Source organism: Leptodactylus fuscus, chromosome 1, assembly GCF_031893055.1.
Source record: "Leptodactylus fuscus isolate aLepFus1 chromosome 1, aLepFus1.hap2, whole genome shotgun sequence".
Lineage (NCBI taxonomy): Eukaryota > Metazoa > Chordata > Amphibia > Anura > Leptodactylidae > Leptodactylus > Leptodactylus fuscus.
The window spans coordinates 220,880,952-220,905,682 of NC_134265.1; the positions used below are offsets into that span (position 1 = coordinate 220,880,952).

At 45.4% G+C, this 24,731-nt stretch overlaps 1 protein-coding gene across 1 annotated transcript in view; it reads left to right on the forward strand.

Annotated features, from left to right (window-relative positions):
• Positions 1-24,731, forward strand: part of POLR2B (RNA polymerase II subunit B) — a 53,392-nt gene that overhangs the window by 21,804 nt on the left and 6,857 nt on the right. Inside the window, exons 12-18 of the mRNA XM_075282834.1 lie at positions 1,027-1,166; positions 2,197-2,308; positions 14,836-14,990; positions 16,203-16,401; positions 16,637-16,805; positions 17,268-17,364; positions 21,108-21,202. Of these exons, the coding sequence (XP_075138935.1) occupies positions 1,027-1,166; positions 2,197-2,308; positions 14,836-14,990; positions 16,203-16,401; positions 16,637-16,805; positions 17,268-17,364; positions 21,108-21,202 (967 nt within the window). The remainder of the gene's footprint in view (positions 1-1,026; positions 1,167-2,196; positions 2,309-14,835; positions 14,991-16,202; positions 16,402-16,636; positions 16,806-17,267; positions 17,365-21,107; positions 21,203-24,731) is intronic.

Consider the following 24,731-nt stretch of genomic DNA (forward strand, 5'->3'; position numbering starts at 1 on the left):
TCAGAATTTGGCGTCAACAACATGAAAGCATGGATCCATCCTGCCTTGTATCAACGGTTCAGGCTGGTGGTGGTGGTGTCATGGTGTGGGGAATATTTTCTTGGCACTCTTTGGGCCCCTTGGTACCAATTGAGCATCGTTGCAACGCCAAAGCCTACCTGAGTATTGTTGCTGACCATGTCCATCCCTTTATGACCACAATGTACCCAACATCTGATGGCTACTTTCAGCAGGATAATGCGCCATGTCATAAAGCTGGAATCATCTCAGACTGGTTTCTTGAACATGACAATGAGTTCACTGTACTCCAATGGCCTCCACAGTCACCAGATCTCAATCCAATAGAGCATCTTTGGGATGTGGTGGAACGGGAGATTCGCATCATGGATGTGCAGCCGACAAATCTGCGGCAACTGTGTGATGCCATCATGTCAATATGGACCAAAATCTCTGAGGAATGCTTCCAGCACCTTGTTGAATCTATGCCACGAAGAATTGAGGCAGTTCTGAAGGTAAAAGGGGGTCCAACCCGTTACTAGCATGGTGTACCTAATAAAGTGGCCGGTGAGTGTATTTGTCTTCTTAAATTAAAAAAAAAAAAGTCTTACTAATGTAGTATTGTAATAAACTAAGTATTACTAATCTTCTCACTCTTGTGGCAAGAACCATTTTCCATTCGGACCACACTTACATAACGTCTATTTCTACCTGGGTGCATTATATATATATATATATATATATATATATATATATATATATATATATATATATATATATATATATATATATATATATATATATATATTATATATAATTTCTTTTTTTTTTTTTTTTTTTGGTCAATGTGTAATCAGATTTTATTACGGGTCTTTATCAAAACATTTGTGTAAAATGTTTCCATATATTTTTGTATATCTATAGGAGTCTGTTTATGTATATTTGTAATTATGTATGTATAGAAGTATTAAAAAATAGTCAACATTGCATGTTTCCATGTACTGATTTTACCACTTCTGGTTTTTACAGGGTCACGCTGTAGGACTTGTGAAGAATTTGGCTCTGATGGCCTATATTTCTGTTGGGTCTCAACCTTCTCCAATTTTGGAGTTTTTGGAAGAATGGAGTATGGAAAACCTTGAAGAAATATCCCCAGCAGCAATTGCAGAGTAAGTGTCCTGCAACAGGTAACACTGTTACACATTTTCCCTGTTAAAGGGAGTCTCTCATTGGTGTCAATGGTTCTGAGATGGCTATTCTACTACTATCTTTTCTTTTTAGGTTCTCCTTGCCATAACGTTGTAATCCTGATTAATAACTTTGTTAAAGAGCCCACGGAGCACCCTGGGCTTCCAAACACCCCCTGCGTCATACCTTTCATTCCACCCCCTCCAGTGCTTGTGCTCAGTCTGCCCTCCTCCTCCCCGCATACTGTGCCGCCCTCTTTTTCTCCAATCTCACTCTGGCAGTTCAAATCTCAGGCATATTGATCAGTATGCTCAGTTCTCCAGGAAACTACACGAAAATGGCCGTCAGACATGCGTAGTCAATTGTGGCTTGTCTCGAACAGCCCTGTACTATCTCCACTGCAGGACTAGGATTTTGGCACTTTTTTTTTTTTTTTTTTTTTTTTTTAAATCTAAAACTTCAAATCACACCACCACCACCTTTCTCTAGATTTTAAATGAAAATAAACAAATTATCCATCCCCCATATTCAAAAATGCCCATTCTACAAATATATAACAATATTTTTCCCATACAGCGCAAAAAAATTCTAAAACTTTAAACTGCTGTTTCTTGTCATTTCACTTACACTTAAAAAGTGTTCAAAACTTCACGGTCCCCAAAATGGTATAACTGGAAAGTACATTTGACCACACAAAAAAGCCTCTTTATGCAAAAACGTATAAAGTATATAAGCTTAGTATCCCTGGAATCGTAAGACGCATAGAATACAGGTGACGTAACTTTTGCTGCACAGTGACTGCTGTGAAAACCAAGCCCATAAGAAAAGTCGTACAAATGCAGTTTTTTTTTTTTCAATTCCTCCCCAATCTTTGTTTCTGAAAAATAACAAAGGTTTGGAAGGCGGAGAGTCAAAATAAAAATTAAAAAATACCTACAATGGAAAAGGGTTATAAAACAAAAAAAAATTGAATCATTATTCCAATGTTGTGGGTTTTTTGTTTTTATTTAGTGCCACAAAAATATTTGTTAATGGCTGCTGGGTTGGCATACATAAGGATCCAGAACAGTTGATGAATACTCTAAGAAAACTGCGTCGTCAGATGGACATCATTGTATCTGAGGTATTTTGATATTAATTTTTCATACTGTATCACAGTTGTAATGTTTGGATGCATTTCTCTCATCACCTGAAAGATACTGCAAAATTTCAGCAAAAACAAAAACTTCATACCAGGTTAGCTAAAGCAAAAATGTGTGGCTGTGCAGCACTTAGTTCTTTGCCATGTATCCTCATGCTGATGAATTTAGCTGAGCAGACCTCCAGTATGTATGATTTTCTCCTGACTGTTCTATCTCAACATCTTGTGGGGTGTAATGTGATCACAGGGGATGTGTCACAAAGATGCGTACCGTATATGAAGTGAGTTTGTCTGTATGAACATCAGTTATAAATTAAACACACCGTATTAGAATTGTACATTTTATTGTGATGCAATATGTCAATGCTGAGAAATTCAGCTTTCCTTAAGTGTTAGGTTACTAGGGGTTAGTTTGTTGGGCTGAGCAGGTTATTGAAATCAGCTGACAATGAACACAGAATGAAAAGTTAGTAAGTAGAGATGAGCGAACAGTGTTCTATCGAACTCATGTTCGATTGGATATTAGGCTGTTCGGCATGTTCGAATCGAATCGAACACCGCGTGGTAAAGTGCGCCATTACTCGATTCCCCTCCCACCTTCCCTGGCGCCTTTTTTGCTCCAATAACAGCGCAGGGTAGGTGGGACAGGAACTACGACACCGGTGACGTTGAAAAAAGTAGGCAAAACCCATTGGCTGCCGAATACATGTGACCTCTAATTTAAAAGAACAGCGCCGCCCAGGTTCGCGTCATTCTGAGCTTGCAATTCACCGAGGACGGAGGTTTCCGTCCAGCTAGCTAGGGCTTAGATTCTGGGTAGGCAGGGACAGGCTAGGATAGGAAGGAGAAGACAACCAACAGCTCTTATAAGAGCTAAATTCCAGGGAGAAGCTTGTCAGTGTAACGTGGCACTGACGGGCTCAATCGCCGCAACCCAGCTTTCCCAGGATCCTGAATGGAATACACTGTCAGTGTATTCCCGTATACCTGATATATACCCCGATACCCGTTCCAACGGTGTGCCCCCCCACCTTCACCCCAGAAATACCCTGCAAGTCCCCTAGCAATAGAATTGGGGCTATATACACCCACAATTTTTACTACTGGTATACAGTGCCATTGTCTGACTGGGAATTCAAAGAATATATTGGGAATACAAATACCCTCATTTCTTGCTACTGCCATATAGTGCCAGTGTCTGACTGGGAATTCAAAGAATATATTGGGGTTACGTGCACCCACAATTTTTACTACTGGTATACAGTGCCATTGTCTGACTGGGAATTCAAAGAATATATTGGGAATACAAATACCCTCATTTCTTGCTACTGCCATATAGTGCCAGTTTCTGACTGGTAATTCAAAGAATATATTGGGGTTACGTGCACCCACAATTTTTACTACTGGTATACAGTGCCATTGTCTGACTGGGAATTCAAAGAATATATTGGGAATACAAATACCCTCATTTCTTGCTACTGCCATATAGTGCCAGTTTCTGACTGGGAATTCAAAGAATATATTGGGGTTACGTGCACCCACAATTTTTACTACTGGTATACAGTGCCATTGTCTGACTGGGAATTCAAAGAATATATTGGGGTTATAAATACCCTCATTTCTTGCTACTGCCATATAGTGCCAGTTTCTGACTGGTAATTCAAAGAATATATTGGGGTTACGTGCACCCACAATTTTTACTACTGGTATACAGTGCCATTGTCTGACTGGGAATTCAAAGAGTATATTGGGAATACAAATACCCTCATTTCTTGCTACTGCCATATAGTGCCAGTTTCTGACTGGGAATTCAAAGAATATATTGGGGTTACGTGCACCCACAATTTTTACTACTGGTATACAGTGCCATTGTCTGACTGGGAATTTAAAGAGTATATTGGGAATACAAATACCCTCATTTCTTGCTACTGCCATATAGTGCCAGTGTCTGACTGGGAATTCAAAGAATATATTGGGGTTACGTGCACCCACAATTTTTACTACTGGTATACAGTGCCAATTTCTAACTAGGAATTCAAAATGCGCAAGGCTCCCGGAAAGGGACGTGGACGAGGCCGTGGGCGAGGTCGGGGGAATGGTTCTGGGGAGCAAGGTAGCAGTGAAGCCACAGGGCGTCCCGTGCCTACTCCTGTGGGGCAGCAAGCATTGCGCCACTCCACAGTGCCAGGGTTGCTTGCCACATTAACTAAACTGCAGGGTACAAACCTTAGTAGGCCCGAGAACCAGGAACAGGTCTTGCAATGGCTGTCAGAGAACGCTTACAGCACATTGTCCAGCAGCCAGTCAGACTCTGCCTCCTCTCCTCCTATTACCCAACAGTCTTGTCTTCCTTCCTCCCAAAATTCCGAAGCTTTACAGAACAATAACCCAAACTGTCCCTGCTCCCCAGAGCTGTTCTCCGCTCCTTTCATTGTCCCTCAACCTGCCTCTCCACGTCACGATTCCACGAACCTAACAGAGGAGCATCTGTGTCCAGATGCTCAAACACTAGAGTCTCCTCCATCTCCGTTCGATTTGGTGGTGGATGACCAGCAACCCACCCTCATCGACGATGATGTGACGCAGTTGCCGTCAGGGCATCCAGTTGACCGGCGCATTGTGCGGGAGGAGGAGATGAGACCAGAGTTGGAAGAGGAAGTGGTGGATGATGAGGACACTGACCCGACCTGGACAGGGGGGATGTCAAGCGGGGAAAGTAGTGTGGATGTTGAGGCAGGTGCAGCACCAAAAAGGGTAGCTAGAGGCAGAGGCAGAGGTCAGCAGCTTAGGCGAAGCCAGGCCACACCCGGAATCTCCCAAGATGTTCCAGTTCGTACCCAGCCCCGAAAAACTCCCACCTCGAGGGCACGTTTCTCGAAGGTGTGGAGTTTTTTCAAGGAATGCGCCGAGGACAGATATAGTGTTGTCTGCACAATTTGCCTCTCGAAATTGATTAGGGGCTCTGAGAAGAGCAACCTGTCCACCACTTCAATGCGCCGTCATTTGGAATCCAAGCACTGGAATCAGTGGCAGGCAGCAACGGCAGGACAAAGGCCGCCTGCCGTTCACGCCACTGCCACTGCCTCTGCCACTGCCTCTGCCTCTGCCACTGCCACTGCTGACTGTGCTGGCGATGCACTCCAGAGGACGAGCCAGGACACCACTTCATCTGCCTCCGCCACTTTGTTGACTTCTACCTCATCCTCCCCTGGTCCTGTCTTATCTCCTTCTCCTGCACCATCAAAGGCACCATCAGGCGTTTCTTTACAACAACCCACCATCTCTCAGACATTGGAGCGGCGGCAGAAATACACTGCTAACCACCCACACGCGCAAGCCTTGAACGCCAACATCGCTAAACTGCTGGCCCAGGAGATGTTGGCGTTCCGGCTTGTTGAAACTCCCGCCTTCCTGGACCTGATGGCAACTGCGGCACCTCGCTATGCCGTCCCTAGCCGTCACTACTTCTCCCGGTGTGCCGTCCCCGCCTTGCACCAGCACGTGTCACTCAACATCAGGCGGGCCCTTAGTTCCGCGCTTTGCACAAAGGTCCACTTGACCACCGACGCGTGGACAAGTGCATGCGGACAGGGACGCTACATTTCACTGACGGCACACTGGGTGAATGTAGTTGAGGCTGGGACTGCTTCCCAAACTGGCCCGGTGTACCTCGTCTCCCCGCCTAACATTCCTGGCAGGGACACGAGAAGAACACCCCCCTCCTCCTCCTCCTCTACCGCCTCCTCCTCCGCCACCGCCTCCTCCTCCGCCACCGCCTCCTCCTCCGCTGTTAGATTGACCCCAGCTACGAGTTGGAAACGTTGCAGCACTGGCGTTGGTAGACGTCAGCAGGCTGTGCTGAAGCTGATCAGCTTGGGGGACAGACAGCACACTGCCTCCGAGGTGAGGGATGCCCTCCTCGATGAGACGGCAATATGGTTTGAGCCGCTGCACCTGGGCCCAGGCATGGTCGTTTGTGATAACGGCCGGAACCTGGTAGCAGCTCTGGAGCTTGCCGGACTCCAACATGTTCCATGCCTGGCCCACGTCTTCAACCTAGTGGTGCAACGTTTCCTAAAGAGCTACCCCAATGTTCCAGAGCTACTGGTGAAAGTGCGGCGCATGTGCGCCCACTTTCGCAAGTCGACAGTAGCCGCTGCTAGCTTAAAATCTCTCCAGCAACGCCTGCATGTGCCACAACACCGGCTTTTGTGCGACGTCCCCACACGCTGGAACTCAACGTTTCAGATGTTGAATAGAGTGGTTGAGCAGCAGAGACCTTTGATGGAATACCAGCTACAAAACCCTAGGGTGCCACAAAGTCAGCTGCCTCAGTTTCACATCCATGAGTGGCCATGGATGAGAGACCTTTGTGACATCCTACGGGTCTTTGAGGAGTCCACAAGGAGGGTGAGCTCTGAGGATGCGATGGTGAGCCTTACAATCCCGCTCTTGTGTGTTCTGAGAGAATCCCTGATTGACATCAGGGATAACTCAGATCACACAGAGGAGTTAGGGATAGCATCCGATCCGTCACAGCTGGAGAGTAGGTCCACACATCTGTCCGCTTCACTGCGTTTAATGGAGGAGGAGGAGGAGGAGGAAGAAGAGTTGTCCGATGATGTGATGGTGATACAGGAGGCTTCCGGGCAACTTCGAATCGTCCCATTGTTGCAGCGCGGATGGGTAGACATGGAGGATGAGGAGGAAATGGAGATTGAACTTTACGGTGGGGCCAGAGGAGTCATGCCAACTAACACTGTGGCAGACATGGCTGAGTTCATGTTGGGGTGCTTTACAACCGACAAGCGTATTGTCAAAATCATGGAGGACAACCAGTACTGGATCTTTGCTATCCTTGACCCCCGGTATAAAAACAACATCTCGTCTTTTATTCCGGTAGAGGGGAGGGCCAATCGCATCAATGCTTGCCACAGGCAATTGGTGCAGAATATGATGGAGATGTTTCCAGCATGTGACGTTGGCGGCAGGGAGGGCAGTTCCTCCAGTAGGCAACCAAGTTCTCACCGGTCCACACAAACGAGGGGCACACTGTCTAAGGTCTGGGACACCTTGATGGCACCCCCTCGCCAAAGTGCCGCCACGGAGGGTCCTAGTGTCACCAGGCGTGAGAAGTATAGGCGCATGTTGCGGGAATACCTTTCCGACCACAGCCCTGTCCTCTCCGACCCCTCTGCGCCCTACACGTATTGGGTGTCGAAGTTGGACCTGTGGCTTGAACTTGCCCTATATGCCTTGGAGGTGCTGTCCTGTCCTGCCGCCAGCGTCCTATCTGAGAGGGTGTTCAGTGCAGCCGGTGGCATCATCACTGACAAGCGCACCCGTCTGTCAGCTGAGAGTGCCGACCGGCTCACTTTGATAAAAATGAACCACCACTGGATAGAGCCTTCATTTTTGTGCCCACCTGTGTAAAGCACCCCAACATGAAACTCCATGTCTGTACTCAACCTCTCCAATTCCTCCGCATCCTCATACTCATCCACCATAAGCGTTGCACAATTCTGCTAATACTAGGCTCCCTCCAACATGATTTCCCCCAACTCTGCTGGTTAGAGGCTCCCTCCACCCTGATTTCCACCAACTCTGCTGGTTAGAGGCTCCCTCCACCCTGCTTTCCCACAACTCTGCTGGTTAGAGGCTCCTTCCACCATGAATTTGCCAAAACTGGGCTGTTTAGAGGCTCCCTCCACCATGAATTGGTCCAAACTGGGCTGGTTAGAGGCTCCCTCCACCATTAATTGGTCCAAACTGGGCTGGTTAGAGGCTCCCTCCACCATGAATTTGCCCAAACTGGGCTGTTTAGAGGCTCCCTCCACCATGAATTTGCCCAAACTGGGCTGTTTAGAGGCTCCCTCCACCATGAATTGGTCCAAACTGGGTTTTTTAGAGGCTCCCTCCACCATGAATTGGTCCAAACTGGGCTGGTTAGAGGCTCCCTCCACCATGAATTGATCCAAACTGGGGTGGTTAGAGGCTCCCTCCACCATTAATTGGTCCAAACTGGGCTGGTTAGAGGCTCCCTCCACCATTAATTGGTCCAAACTGGGCTGGTTAGAGGCTCCCTCCACCATTAATTGGTCCAAACTGGGCTGGTTAGAGGCTCCCTCCACCATGAATTTGCCCAAACTGGGCTGTTTAGAGGCTCCCTCCACCATGAATTTGCCCAAACTGGGCTGGTTAGAGGCTCCCTCCACCATGAATTGGTCCAAACTGGGGTTTTTAGAGGCTCCCTCCACCATGAATTGGTCCAAACTTGGCTGTTTAGAGGCTCCCTCCACCATTAATTGGTCCAAACTGGGCTGGTTAGAGGCTCCCTCCACCATGAATTGGTCCAAACTGGGTTTTTTAGAGGCTCCCTCCACCATGAATTTGCCCAAACTGGGCTGTTTAGAGGCTCCCTCCACCATGAATTTGCCCAAACTGGGCTGGTTAGAGGCTCCCTCCACCATGAATTGGTCCAAACTGGGGGTTTTAGAGGCTCCCTCCACCATGAATTGGTCCAAACTTGGCTGTTTAGAGGCTCCCTCCACCATTAATTGGTCCAAACTGGGCTGGTTAGAGGCTCCCTCCACCATTAATTGGTCCAAACTGGGCTGGTTAGAGGCTCCCTCCACCATGAATTGGTCCAAACTGGGGTGGTTAGAGGCTCCCTCCACCATTAATTGGTCCAAACTGGGCTGGTTAGAGGCTCCCTCCACCATTAATTGGTCCAAACTGGGCTGGTTAGAGGCTCCCTCCACCATGAATTTGCCCAAACTGGGCTGGTTAGAGGCTCCCTCCACCATGAATTGGTCCAAACTGGGGGTTTTAGAGGCTCCCTCCACCATGAATTGGTCCAAACTTGGCTGTTTAGAGGCTCCCTCCACCATTAATTGGTCCAAACTGGGCTGTTTAGAGGCTCCCTCCACCATTAATTGGTCCAAACTGGGCTGGTTAGAGGCTCCCTCCACCATGAATTGGTCCAAACTGGGTTTTTTAGAGGCTCCCTCCACCATGAATTTGCCCAAACTGGGCTGTTTAGAGGCTCCCTCCACCATGAATTGGTCCAAACTGGGCTGGTTAGAGGCTCCCTCCACCATGAATTTCCCAAAACTTGGCTGTTTAGAGGCTCCCTCCACCATTAATTGGTCCAAACTGGGCTGGTTAGAGGCTCCCTCCACCATGAATTGGTCCAAACTGGGGTTTTTAGAGGCTCCCTCCACCATGAATTGGTCCAAACTTGGCTGTTTAGAGGCTCCCTCCACCATGAATTGGTCCAAACTGGGGTGGTTAGAGGCTCCCTCCACCATTAATTGGTCCAAACTGGGCTGGTTAGAGGCTCCCTCCACCATTAATTGGTCCAAACTGGGCTGGTTAGAGGCTCCCTCCACCATGAATTTGCCCAAACTGGGCTGTTTAGAGGCTCCCTCCACCATGAATTTGCCCAAACTGGGCTGGTTAGAGGCTCCCTCCACCATGAATTGGTCCAAACGGGTTTTTAGAGGCTCCCTTCACCATGAATTGGTCCAAACTTGGCTGTTTAGAGGCTCCCTCCACCATGAATTGGTCCAAACTGGGTTTTTTAGAGGCTCCCTCCACCATGAATTTGCCCAAACTGGGCTGTTTAGAGGCTCCCTCCACCATGAATTTGCCCAAACTGGGCTGGTTAGAGGCTCCCTCCACCATGAATTGGTCCAAACTGGGGTTTTTAGAGGCTCCCTCCACCATGAATTGGTCCAAACTTGGCTGTTTAGAGGCTCCCTCCACCATGAATTGGTCCAAACTGGGGTGGTTAGAGGCTCCCTCCACCATTAATTGGTCCAAACTGGGCTGGTTAGAGGCTCCCTCCACCATTAATTGGTCCAAACTGGGCTGGTTAGAGGCTCCCTCCACCATGAATTGGTCCAAACTGGGTTTTTTAGAGGCTCCCTCCACCATGAATTTGCCCAAACTGGGCTGGTTAGAGGCTCCCTCCACCATGAATTTCCCAAAACTTGGCTGTTTAGAGGCTCCCTCCACCATTAATTGGTCCAAACTGGGCTGGTTAGAGGCTCCCTCCACCATTAATTGGTCCAAACTGGGCTGGTTAGAGGCTCCCTCCACCATGAATTGGTCCAAACTGGGGTTTTTAGAGGCTCCCTCCACCATGAATTGGTCCAAACTTGGCTGTTTAGAGGCTCCCTCCACCATTAATTGGTCCAAACTGGGCTGGTTAGAGGCTCCCTCCACCATGAATTTGCCCAAACTGGGCTGGTTAGAGGCTCCCTCCACCATGAATTGGTCCAAACTGGGGTTTTTAGAGGCTCCCTCCACCATGAATTGGTCCAAACTTGGCTGTTTAGAGGCTCCCTCCACCATGAATTGGTCCAAACTGGGGTGGTTAGAGGCTCCCTCCACCATTAATTGGTCCAAACTGGGCTGGTTAGAGGCTCCCTCCACCATTAATTGGTCCAAACTGGGCTGGTTAGAGGCTCCCTCCACCATGAATTGGTCCAAACTGGGTTTTTTAGAGGCTCCCTCCACCATGAATTGGTCCAAACTGGGCTGGTTAGAGGCTCCCTCCACCATGAATTTCCCAAAACTTGGCTGTTTAGAGGCTCCCTCCACCATTAATTGGTCCAAACTGGGCTGGTTAGAGGCTCCCTCCACCATTAATTGGTCCAAACTGGGCTGGTTAGAGGCTCCCTCCACCATGAATTGGTCCAAACTGGGGTTTTTAGAGGCTCCCTCCACCATGAATTGGTCCAAACTTGGCTGTTTAGAGGCTCCCTCCACCATTAATTGGTCCAAACTGGGCTGGTTAGAGGCTCCCTCCACCATGAATTGGTCCAAACTGGGTTTTTTAGAGGCTCCCTCCACCATGAATTTGCCCAAACTGGGCTGTTTAGAGGCTCCCTCCACCATGAATTGGTCCAAACTGGGTTTTTTAGAGGCTCCCTCCACCATGAATTGGTCCAAACTGGGCTGGTTAGAGGCTCCCTCCACCATGAATTGGTCCAAACTGGGGTGGTTAGAGGCTCCCTCCACCATTAATTGGTCCAAACTGGGCTGGTTAGAGGCTCCCTCCACCATGAATTGGTCCAAACTGGGCTGGTTAGAGGCTCCCTCCACCATTAATTGGTCCAAACTGGGCTGGTTAGAGGCTCCCTCCACCATGAATTTGCCCAAACTGGGCTGTTTAGAGGCTCCCTCCACCATGAATTTGCCCAAACTGGGCTGGTTAGAGGCTCCCTCCACCATGAATTGGTCCAAACTGGGGTTTTTAGAGGCTCCCTCCACCATGAATTGGTCCAAACTTGGCTGTTTAGAGGCTCCCTCCACCATTAATTGGTCCAAACTGGGCTGGTTAGAGGCTCCCTCCACCATGAATTGGTCCAAACTGGGTTTTTTAGAGGCTCCATCCACCATGAATTTGCCCAAACTGGGCTGTTTAGAGGCTCCCTCCACCATGAATTGGTCCAAACTGGGGTGGTTAGAGGCTCCCTCCACCATTAATTGGTCCAAACTGGGCTGGTTAGAGGCTCCCTCCACCATTAATTGGTCCAAACTGGGCTGGTTAGAGGCTCCCTCCACCATGAATTGGTCCAAACTGGGGTTTTTAGAGGCTCCCTCCACCATGAATTGGTCCAAACTTGGCTGTTTAGAGGCTCCCTCCACCATTAATTGGTCCAAACTGGGCTGGTTAGAGGCTCCCTCCACCATGAATTGGTCCAAACTGGGTTTTTTAGAGGCTCCCTCCACCATGAATTTGCCCAAACTGGGCTGTTTAGAGGCTCCCTCCACCATGAATTGGTCCAAACTGGGGTGGTTAGAGGCTCCCTCCACCATTAATTGGTCCGAACTGGGCTGGTTAGAGGCTCCCTCCACCATTAATTGGTCCAAACTGGGCTGGTTAGAGGCTCCCTCCACCATGAATTGGTCCAAACTGGGGTTTTTAGAGGCTCCCTCCACCATGAATTGGTCCAAACTTGGCTGTTTAGAGGCTCCCTCCACCATTAATTGGTCCAAACTGGGCTGGTTAGAGGCTCCCTCCACCATGAATTGGTCCAAACTGGGTTTTTTAGAGGCTCCCTCCACCATGAATTTGCCCAAACTGGGCTGTTTAGAGGCTCCCTCCACCATGAATTGGTCCAAACTGGGTTTTTTAGAGGCTCCCTCCACCATGAATTGGTCCAAACTGGGCTGGTTAGAGGCTCCCTCCACCATGAATTGGTCCAAACTGGGGTGGTTAGAGGCTCCCTCCACCATTAATTGGTCCAAACTGGGCTGGTTAGAGGCTCCCTCCACCATTAATTGGTCCAAACTGGGCTGGTTAGAGGCTCCCTCCACCATTAATTGGTCCAAACTGGGCTGGTTAGAGGCTCCCTCCACCATGAATTTGCCCAAACTGGGCTGTTTAGAGGCTCCCTCCACCATGAATTTGCCCAAACTGGGCTGGTTAGAGGCTCCCTCCACCATGAATTGGTCCAAACTGGGGTTTTTAGAGGCTCCCTCCACCATGAATTGGTCCAAACTTGGCTGTTTAGAGGCTCCCTCCACCATTAATTGGTCCAAACTGGGCTGGTTAGAGGCTCCCTCCACCATGAATTGGTCCAAACTGGGTTTTTTAGAGGCTCCCTCCACCATGAATTTGCCCAAACTGGGCTGTTTAGAGGCTCCCTCCACCATGAATTGGTCCAAACTGGGGTGGTTAGAGGCTCCCTCCACCATTAATTGGTCCAAACTGGGCTGGTTAGAGGCTCCCTCCACCATTAATTGGTCCAAACTGGGCTGGTTAGAGGCTCCCTCCACCATGAATTTGCCCAAACTGGGCTGGTTAGAGGCTCCCTCCACCATGAATTGGTCCAAACTGGGTTTTTTAGAGGCTCCCTCCACCATGAATTTGCCCAAACTGGGCTGGTTAGAGGCTCCCTCCACCATGAATTGGTCCAAACTGGGGTTTTTAGAGGCTCCCTCCACCATGAATTTGCCCAAACTGGGCTGTTTAGAGGCTCCCTCCACCATGAATTGGTCCAAACTGGGTTTTTTAGAGGCTCCCTCCACCATGAATTGGTCCAAACTGGGCTGGTTAGAGGCTCCCTCCACCATGAATTGGTCCAAACTGGGGTGGTTAGAGGCTCCCTCCACCATTAATTGGTCCAAACTGGGCTGGTTAGAGGCTCCCTCCACCATTAATTGGTCCAAACTGGGCTGGTTAGAGGCTCCCTCCACCATGAATTGGTCCAAACTGGGGTTTTTAGAGGCTCCCTCCACCATGAATTGGTCCAAACGGGTTTTTAGAGGCTCCCTTCACCATGAATTGGTCCAAACTTGGCTGTTTAGAGGCTCCCTCCACCATGAATTGGTCCAAACTGGGGTGGTTAGAGGCTCCCTCCACCATGAATTTGCCCAAACTGGGCTGTTTAGAGGCTCCCTCCACCATGAATTGGTCCAAACTGGGTTTTTTAGAGGCTCCCTCCACCATGAATTGGTCCAAACTGGGCTGGTTAGAGGCTCCCTCCACCATGAATTGGTCCAAACTGGGGTGGTTAGAGGCTCCCTCCACCATTAATTGGTCCAAACTGGGCTGGTTAGAGGCTCCCTCCACCATTAATTGGTCCAAACTGGGCTTGTTAGAGGCTCCCTCCACCATGAATTTGCCCAAACGGGGCTGGTTAGAGGCTCCCTCCACCATGAATTGGTCCAAACTGGGGTTTTTAGAGGCTCCCTCCACCATGAATTGGTCCAAACTGGGGTTTTTAGAGTCTCCCTCCACCATGAATTGGTCCAAACTGGGGTTTTTAGAGGCTCCCTCCACCATGAATTTGCCCAAACTCTGCTGGTTAGAGGCTCAATCCACCCTGATTTTCAAAACAAATGTTGGTGCCAACCTCAACTTACTACAAGGGCCAAATTCACTGCTGGTGACAAGCTCTCCTCACTGCAAGTGCCAAATACACATGTTTCAAGGTGTTTTCCTACTGTCAGAGAGGTGGTATTGAGTGTGTAAAGTGTGTAGTTGTTAGGCTGTGATGTTGGGGTAATAGAGGGTCTTTGGTGTGTTAGATGCCCCCAGACATGCTTCCCCTGCTGTCCCAGTGTCATTCCAGAGGTGTTGGCATCATTTCCTGGGGTGTCATAGTGGACTTGGTGACCCTCCAGACACGGATTTGGGTTTCCCCCTTAACGAGTATCTGTTCCCCATAGACTATAATGGGGTTCGAAACCCGTTCGAACACACGAACATTGAGCGGCTGTTCGAATCGAATTTCGAACCTCGAACATTTTAGTGTTCGCTCATCTCTATTAGTAAGGTAAGAAGAAAAACTGCATTGGAACACAGGAAGCATGAATGGGTATAAACAGGCTATTTCTCTAATATGCGAAGTTGTCCTTCATGCCTGTGCCTATTGATTATATACCCACATCATATATTATATTATGTTATATTATACAACGTGACAAACTTTACTTAAAAACTGATAACGTATTAGCCTTTACCTATTTAACTGTTACATTGCAATCTTCAGGTGTCTATGATCAGAGACATTAGAGAGCGGGAGATTAGGATCTACACAGATGCTGGAAGGATTTGTAGGCCGTTGCTCATAGTGGAAAAGCAGAAGTTGTTGCTTAAAAGGAGACATATTGACCAACTAAAAGAGCGGGAATATAATAATTATAGGTAAGTGTTTGTTTTTCTTTTTTGAAGACACAATTTTTATTTATTTTTTGTTCAAAAAATAATTTCTTTGATTCTAGAAATTACTTTAAAGAGGTCCTTTCACCATCTTGGGCACATGCGGTTATATATACAACTAGAAAGCAGACAGTGTGCTGAATTCAGCGCACTGTCGGCATTCATGTTCTGTGCCCTGGGTGAAGAGCTATCTGTGCCAGTACCGTAGCTCTTCACCGTCAGAAGGGCGTTTCTGACAGTCAGTCAACAACATCCTTCCTTACAGTAGCGCCTATAGCGCTGTACTGTGTGAGTGGTACAGCCCTTCTGACGGTGAAGTGCCTTTGCTGGTAATAGTTCCCCCATATGTAATACTGTTACGGGCGGGAGGCTATTACCTCTGGAGGGGCTCTGTTACTGTAATAGTACCATCATAGCACCCCATGGGTAATAACCTATGTTGCTAATACTATTAATTATGGAGAGAAACTCTTACTGTAATAATGCCCCCCCCCCCCAGCCCCACTGATCTCTGAAGTCTATTTAATAGTTATTTTGGGAACAAACCCTGAAGTGATCTTCACAGGAGCTGCTGGGGCCTGTGTGTAGTCTCTATTCTTTCAGCTCCCATCTCTAACTTTGTAATGCCACAGGAGCTGAAAGAATAGACAATTGTAGTAGCCAAATTAATAGAGAGTGCACAAATGCTGTGTGCCCCAGCAGCTCTTGGGAAGATCACACTGGGGCTCGTTCTGTCCTTCAATGGTAGACTTGGTATCCCACGTTTCTGTATGCTGCTGAGGGCACATCACTTTATCACCTTTTATTACGCCGTATCCATTCTTCTGCAGCACCCAGCTTCGCTGTTATATCTCCAGTCCTCTGAAGGAGTTGGATAGAAAAAACGCTCCTTGAAATTTTTTTTTTTGTTGTTGTTGTTTTGACTTGGCTCCTGCAGTGATCCAGCACAAAAAACTGAAACTCTGTGCGCTGGAAGAGATCTCATAAAAAAAAATTACCGGTGTGGAGTCAGTTCTAGCATCAATTTCCGTCCAGCATCACAATGCAGGAGGGAAACTGATGCCAATGACAAACATATGTAAACACACCCTAACACTTCTATTTTTGAAAACCTTCTTTGCTAAGCCAATACATTATTATATATACAGTACGGCAAGCTGTTAGTCTTAAGCACTATCATTTCTTCATGTTGTGTAGTTGGCAGGACCTTGTAGCCAGTGGTGTTGTGGAATATATTGATACCCTTGAAGAGGAGACTGTTATGCTTGCAATGACACCAGATGACCTGCAAGAAAAGGGTGTGGCATATTGTTCAACCTATACACACTGTGAAATCCACCCATCTATGATCCTAGGAGTCTGTGCATCAATTATTCCATTCCCTGATCATAACCAGGTACAGTTTAAAATCAATAATTGTGTACTGTAGGCAATGCTGTTTGGGGAAATTGGGGATCCTTTGAGTGGCATATAACTAAAATTTGTTTCTGAAGTTTTAGTTTGGAAAATGTATGTGTATTCCACCACTTAACAGTGGAGCCTCAAGTTTTCACTTTTTCATTTGGCTGGTTGCTGAACCATCCAAAGCAATGCAATTTTTTTTTCTATAAAGGTTCTGTATTTCTCTGCAGTCTCCTAGGAACACATATCAGTCTGCTATGGGTAAACAGGCCATGGGTGTCTACATCACAAATTTCCATGTGAGGATGGATACACTGGCTCATGTATTATATTATCCTCAAAAACCACTTGTGACTACACGATCTATGGAATACTTGCGATTTAGAGAATTACCTGCCGGTGAGCTACTACATTATACTATTCTAAACTATGCTTTGATCAATTTGATTGGAAATGCTGTTGAAAAACCTGAAATGCAATTTATCTTGCCTTAAACTTTCAGGCTTTTATCCAGCAATTACGCTTTTGATGTCTTATCCTTTAGAATAGGTTATCACTAGCAGATTTGAAACTCCTACTCCTACCTTTGGCAATGAGCTTTTTTTGAGCCAATGAGACTAGGCTTGGAGTACCTTTCCCAGCTACTACATTGTAAAGAGATGTGCTAGTTCTGGTGCAGTGCAACCCTTGTAAACATCTGAATAGCTTAGGTGCTGGGAGTTGGACCCATCAGCTATTTATGACCTATCCCAAGTCTAGAACTGAGACTGAGTATTTTATCTAAGTGCTTTTTCCAAGCTATTATGAGCATTGATTTTGCTGTTGACTTTTAAGTGTTTAATTGTGTATTTCAATTTCTAGGCATTAATTCTATTGTGGCTATTGCTTCATATACTGGATACAACCAGGAAGATTCTGTTATCATGAACCGCTCTGCTGTGGACAGAGGTTTTTTCAGGTATGGTCTTATTGTTGGTGTTTATAAAGTCTTCTCTAAGTAAGTTTCAATAGGACCTTTCACATAGGCGCTGCTCATCTGGTTCTAGCACAGATGGAATTTTTTCTCTAGCCCCCACCATTCCCAGACTATCAATACTGTTAGTTTTGGTGCTTTCTAAGCTATTTATGGTCGTTTGTGTCGGGCAGATGCGGACAAGGGGCGTGATTCTGGGCTCTTGCCTGACATTGCCCTTCTGACATTACAGAGCTTAAATAGCACATCAGGCACCAAAACTAACTGCGTTTGTTCCTCAGGAACCTTGAGTACTAGAGAGAAGATTCCAATTGTGCTGGAATCAATGAAGAGGCACCTATTTACAGATGTTAAGAATTAGAAGTGGTGGAGATGATAAAAGGCCCTCTTTAACTTATCCATTGTGTAACATATTATTGATGGTGTGGACCAAAAGGTAAGTTTTAAAACTTGAAATCTACTAAAACAGTCATCTGGAATCCTTAATTCTAACTTCCAGATGCTATGTGTGTTGTGGGGAAAGCATACTCTTCTCAGGCAGCAAGAATGCTTAACTGTTTTGCCTTACTAGATGTCAAACCTTTTAGTATATTTTATAGCCAAGGGGTAGCTAAAGGGGTTTGCAGAGGAAACTGTATATACCACTTAATGACACTAATTGTAATTAACTTGATGGTAGGCTTGGGACCCTGTTAAATGTTTTGCATTGGGGTCTGGGTGTTTAGTTAGATTTCTTGTGATCAATATTGATACCAAATTTCCAAGTAATTTTTGACCAGGTTCAGAGAAACTCCAGGGACTCTCCAAAATCTTGTTGAAAACACGATTTTAGATTAGAAAATCCTAAAGTAGTAGCTTTAAATAAAGAATGAACACAGTAATGTCGTTTATAGAATATGGCTGTGCCATTCATCTATAGCAGGGGTCTCAAATTTGCAGCCCGCAGGCCAACTGCAGTCCTCGGGACGATAGTTTGCGGCCCCCATGCAGCTCCCTGCATGTCCCGGTATGTCCCTTTTAGTGTTTAACATAAACTTTCCTCCGATCACTCCCCCGCTCTTATAACAGCAATAGAAAGTGATGGATGATCGGTGGAAAGCTAGTACTACTGAAGTTTAAAACTCAAGGACCTGTGTGTGACGTCAGACGTCACGTGACTAGGGAGGCGTGTCTTAGTGTGTCGGCCGGAAGATGAAGAGATGTAGTACTGAGAGGCATGTGAGATGCAGAGTAGAGTGTGTGTGTGTCAGTAACCTAGGGGCAGAGATGGAGGGGGGGTGGGGACATGAAACTGGAACCACAGATGGAAGGGGAACATGAAACTGGAGGCAGAGATGAGGGGGGACATGAAAATGGGGGCAGATGAAGGGGGGATATGAAATTGGGGCAGATGGAGGGGAACATGAAACTGGGGCAGTTGGAGGGACGACATGAAACTGGGAACAGATGGAGGGGGGACATAAAATGGGGCAAATGAAGGAGAATATCAAACTGGGGGGGAGATGAAACTGGGGGTAGATGAAGGGGGGCACTTAAACTGGGGACAACTGGAGGGGGCATTAAACCATGGGAGTAGCTGGAGGGGGACCTGTCCGCCTCTAGTTGCCCCCAGTTTATTGTCACCGTCCAGCTACCCCTACGGTTTAATGTCTGCTTCTAGTGTCCCGAGTTTAATGTTCCCCTCTAGTTGCCCCCAGTTTAATGTCCCACTTCAGCTGCCATTAATTTATTGCCCCCTCCGACTACTCCCACTGTTTTTATGTCCCCCTCCAGCTGCCCCAGTTTCATGCCCCCTCTAGTTTCCCCCAGTTTAAACTGGGGCACCAGGAGAGGCACTTAATACTGTGGGAAGGTTGGAACATTATAATGTGGGGACATATAATGTATGGGTGACTGTAGGAGGATTATACTGTGTAGGGGCACATGAAAAATTAATAAGAATGGGCGGAGACATAAAATTGGGCGTAGCTAAATTTGCTGCGGCGAGCATAGCTTGTGGAAAACCTGATGCGGCCCAGCCTCACCCAGACTCTACCTCCAGCGGCCCTCGCGTAAATTGAGTTTGAGACCCCTGATCTATAGGAACCACATCTTCTTGATTTGGCTATAGATAAAGCTAAGGATACTGATTTATAAAATTATGCATGCTTGTTAGAGGAGTTGTACTTTCAACATTTTTGACACTGACCTATCCACGGTAGAGATAATTCATATCAGATCCGTCTGGGTATTATTAGCAAACCCTGAACTGATCAACTGATGCAGCCTTTAACCCCTTCCCGACATGCGCCGTAATAGTACGGCGCGTGTCGGGTCTGTAACTATGGCGACAGCCCGGGAACCGGGCGGCCGTCATAGCCGCCGGGTGTCTACTGCTTTAAGCAGTAGACAACCGGCTCTAATGTCTCCGATCGGTCCCCGGACCGATCGGAGGCATTAACCCCTCCGGCGCTGCTGTCAAAGGCGCCGGAGGCAGCCTGCAAAAGAGATGATGATTTTTGCAATGCATTGCAATGCATTAGCATTGTAATACATTGCATTAGTGATCAGACCCCCTGGGGTTCAACACCCCTAGGGGGTCTAATAAATGCAAAAAAAAAATAAAAAAAAAATATAAAAAAATATAAAAAGTATTAAAAGTTCAAATCACCCCCCCTTTCCCTAGAACAGATATAAAAGTAGTTAAAAACTGTGAAACATATACATGTTAGGTATCCCCGCGTCCGAAATCGCCCGCTCTACAAAGCTATAAAAATATTTTTCCTGTTCGGTAAATGCCGTAGCAGGAAAAATAGTCAAAAGTGCCAAACCGCCGTTTTTTCACTGTTTTAATTCTGATAAAAATTTGAATAAAAAGTGATCAAAGCAATAACATTTCCCGAAAATGGTAGAACTAAAAAGTACACCCGGCCCCGCAAAAAAAGACGCCCTATGCATCCCCGTACACCTATGTATAAAAAAGTTACGGCTGTCGGAATATGGCGACTTTTAGAAAAAAAAATTTTTAACACCGTTTTGGAATTTTTTTTAGGGGTCAAAATGTAAATAAAACCATATAAATTTGGTATCCCTGGAACCGTACCGAAACACAGAATATAGGGGACATGTCATTTTGGCTGCACAGTGAACGCCGTAAAACCAAAGCCCGTAAGAAAGTCGCAGAAATGCATTTTTTCTTCAAATCCACCCCATTCTGAAATTTTTTCCTGCTTCCCAGTACATTATATAGAATAATTAATGGTGGCATCATGAAGAAAAAATTGTCCCGCAAAAATTAAGACCTCATATGACTCTGGGAGCGGAGAAATAAAAAAGTTATGGGGTTTAGAAGGAGGGGAGTCAAAAACGAAAATCAAAAAATGCCATCGGCGGGAAGGGGTTAAGAATATGACTGGAAGCAGCCTTTCTCCTATTTCATTGAATGGAAGCGGGGCTGCAGTTGCTCTGTATACTGTGTGGAGCTTCTGGTTCGTAAAGTGTAGCAGTGGCTCCTGGAACTGCAGCCCCATTCCCATTCATTTGAAAAGGAGCAGGGTTTCTTCCAGCCATATACTTCGTTTATGACTTCCAGTGACCACATCAGCTGATTGTTTTGAGTCTTGGACCCTGACTGATCTGATACTGATAACCTTATCCACAGGTTAGGTCATCAATATAAATATGACCACACATTTAATCCATTGTGGGAATGCAGTAGTACTTGTATAATAACTTTTTAAAAATTTCAGGTCCGTTTTTTATCGCTCTTACAAAGAACAAGAGTCAAAAAAAGGATTTGACCAAGAAGAAGTTTTTGAAAAACCTACTCGTGAGACATGCCAGGGTAAGCAAAAAAAAATTTACTTTAATTTCTCTAGATTTAGCACTCATTATATTAGTACAACATTTACGTTAAAGGAGAACTTGGAGCATTTACACATTTGAAATCAATTTATTTTATTGTTGCAATTTAAGTGCAACAAAAAAAAAAAAAATATTCCCCAAATGTTTTGTGGTCTAACCCCTTCTTCCATCTGCCCCTGATTTTCACCAATGTACATTGGATATGGGGTAGGATTATGACTGCACAGAGTTTCATTAAATATAATGCTGTTTAAAGAGGACCTGTGTCCACTTTCACCATCTTCAATTCTTGGTGCTGATTCACTGATTCTCACAAATAAGAAAGTGAACACCTGAAACGTTACAAAATTTTCTTAATTTAACTGATGACTATGAGCGGTCATATCCGTGCCAACTAGAGGACAGCTAGGTTCTGATCACTGGACGGTGATAGCCAGCCGTCCTCTCCTTTTGCTGCCAATGTAGATTAACAAGGAGGCTGCAGTTTGGTTGGGTCAGAGGGCAATATAACATTTGTATTTCAGGCACAGTATATTAGCTAGAAGGAGGCTCACATATCAGACTATAGGGCATATCTAATACTATCCGCTAGCGTTCTGTATATATAATGGCCGCATGCAATAGCTTTTATTTTATTTTTAGCCGCACTAGGAGCTTTAAGATAATCCTTTTAACCCCTTCCCAAGTTCTGCTGTAATAGTTTTATACGGTAGACACCCAGCGCTAATGCCCCCGGTTAGTGCCCGCACTGATTAACCCCTCTGACGCCTCAGTCAAAGCTGACTGAGGCACCATTTTCCCGGCGGCGCATGGGCGCGCCATTTTGCCGGTGATCGCCGGGGCCTGGAGCAATCTCCAGAACCGACGTCACGTTGACATGTAAAGGCTCCCAGGCCTGTCTGCAGTGATTTTCTTTTGTAGGCTGCTCTATGCAACCTGCGAAAGAAATTACGATTTTTTTGCAATGCACTAGCATTGTAATGCATTGCATTAGTGATCAAACCCCCTGGGGTTCAAGACTCCTAAGGGGTCTAATAAATGCATAAAATATATATATATATATATATATATATATATATATATATATATATATATATATATATAATTTTTTTTTTATTTTTTTTTTTAAAGTAAAAAAAAAATTGTATATGTGTATATATATATATATATATATATATATATATATATATATATTCAAATCACCCCCGTTTCCCTAGAACACATATAAGGGTACTGAAATACTGTGAAACACGTACACGTTAGGTATCCCTGTGTCTGAAATCGCCCGCTCTACAAATCTATAAAAATATTTTTCCTGTATGGTAAACGCCGTAGCGGGAAAAAAAAAGTCAAGTCAAAAAAATTTTTTCACAGTTTTGCCTCTGATAAAAATTTGAATAAAAAAATGATCAAAGCAATAACAATTCCCCAAAATGGTAGAACTAAAAAGTACACCCGGCCCCGCAAAAAAAGACACCCTATGCATCCCCGTACACAGAAGTATAAAAAACCTATGGGTGTCAGAAGATGGCGACTTTTAGGGAAAAAAAAAATAAAATTGGGCACAGTTTTGGATTTTTATTAAGGGGTTAAAGTGTAATTAAAACCATATAAATTTGGTATCCCTAGAATCGTAATGAAACATAGAATACAAGATGACATGTCATTTTGGCTGCACAGTAAACGCTGTCAAAACGAAGCCTGTAAGAAAGTCGCAGAAATGCATGTTTTCTTCAAATCCACCCCATTCTTAATTTTTTTACCAGCTTCCCAGTACATTGTGCAGATAATTCATGGTGGAATCATGGAGAACAATTTCTCCTGCAAACATTAAGAACTCATATGGCTCTGAGAATAGAAAAAAAAAGTTATTGGGTTTGGAAGAAGGAGAGTCAAAAATGAAAATCAGAAAATGTCGTCGGTGGGAAGTGGTTAATTGTCCCACAATGAGGAAATTCAGTGTGATACAGCATCACGGATAGTACAGTAGTATACAGCAAGAGAGAAACACATACAAGCTCGTGGCAGATAGAGAGATACTAGGAGTCATAGCAGCTAAAAAGAAAGAAACGAAAGACAAAACTGCAGGATCATTTAGTTCTCTGTGCAAAGTAATGTTGATAATACAGCCCAAGTACGGTTGGAGGACACAAGGGGGGGGGGGGGGTCACTGCATATAAACATAACAGACAGACATGGATTTTTGCAGAGGTGTGGGACATATGCAGGTATCACAATAACGTGGTAGTTCCTTTGGTAGGTAGTGAGATATCATGCTCACAGCTGATAGTTTGGGGGGGGGGGGGGAACGGTAGGTTCCTAGGCTGTAGCAGAGTCTCGCGTGTCCACATGGACAGAAATACCAGTCAGCCGACCATAGAACTCTTCCATGCATCAGCAATAGACGCCAACAACATTTCCTTGAAAGAAGTCCACAATTCCACGCAGGTTTCTCCTTCATGCTTTGTCTACTTCATGTTGTCCATGCTTTCCTTAGCTCGTGGGGGGATGGTAAGGCACTTGAACACAGGAAATTCCAGCCGAGCAGGTATCTTCCAAGCTTAAACAATAGACGCAAAGAAAATAGTCTGCAGGTTCTTCCATTTGATTATAGTTGCTATTTCATAGTGCTAGTTTGCTTGAGTAGAGGATTGAAAATACAAACAAAAAGAGTGAAAAGGAAAGGTCGCTCTCAGCTTGGAGCCCTGTATCGAGGTTGCCACTCATGTGGCGCCATCTTGGAATGACTGGGCTTGCATACATACATACATATATATAATATATATAATATATATAATATATATATATATATATATATATATATATATATATATATATATGGTTAATCTGAGGCTACAGCAGTGGCTGGATTCAATTCATTATATATTCGCAGCACCGCTTGTATTTAACCCCAGTTAAAACTAGTTTTTCCTTTGCACGTTAGGGTGCTTTAGGTGTTTTTGTTAGTAGTCCAGAAGCTTCTTTTAGGTTTGAAGTGCAATTGTCACAAGGATCTTTGGGTTCAATATTATATATGTTGAATTCATTAGACAATACTATCCTTGCATATGACGTTTTGTTCTTGCTTCACCTGATCTTTCATGTTTCTGATCACAGAGACGTCTTGAGTGTTTGGTTTACACCTAGTATATCTGGTATTTTTAATGGAGAGTATCCAAAATAAAATTTTGTAACGTTTTAGGTGTTCATTTTCTTATTTGTTAGGCTTATTATTTTGAACATCAATCTTTTTCAGTTTTTGTTGGTCATTCACTGATTTTCAAAGATTTTTTTTTCTTTTGCTTTAGTTTTTTTTTTTTTTTTTACTCCTCTAGCCCCTACCGTTGCAGAGCGATCGCTGCAATTAGTTTTCGTGCCTGACGTGCTAATTAGTTTCTCCACTGTCAAGTGGTTTGTCAAAGGGACCACCCACTTGCAATGGGAATGGGTTAATTTACATTGTAGAGGATTAACTGCCAGTAAGTCCACAATAGTTAATCCACTACAGG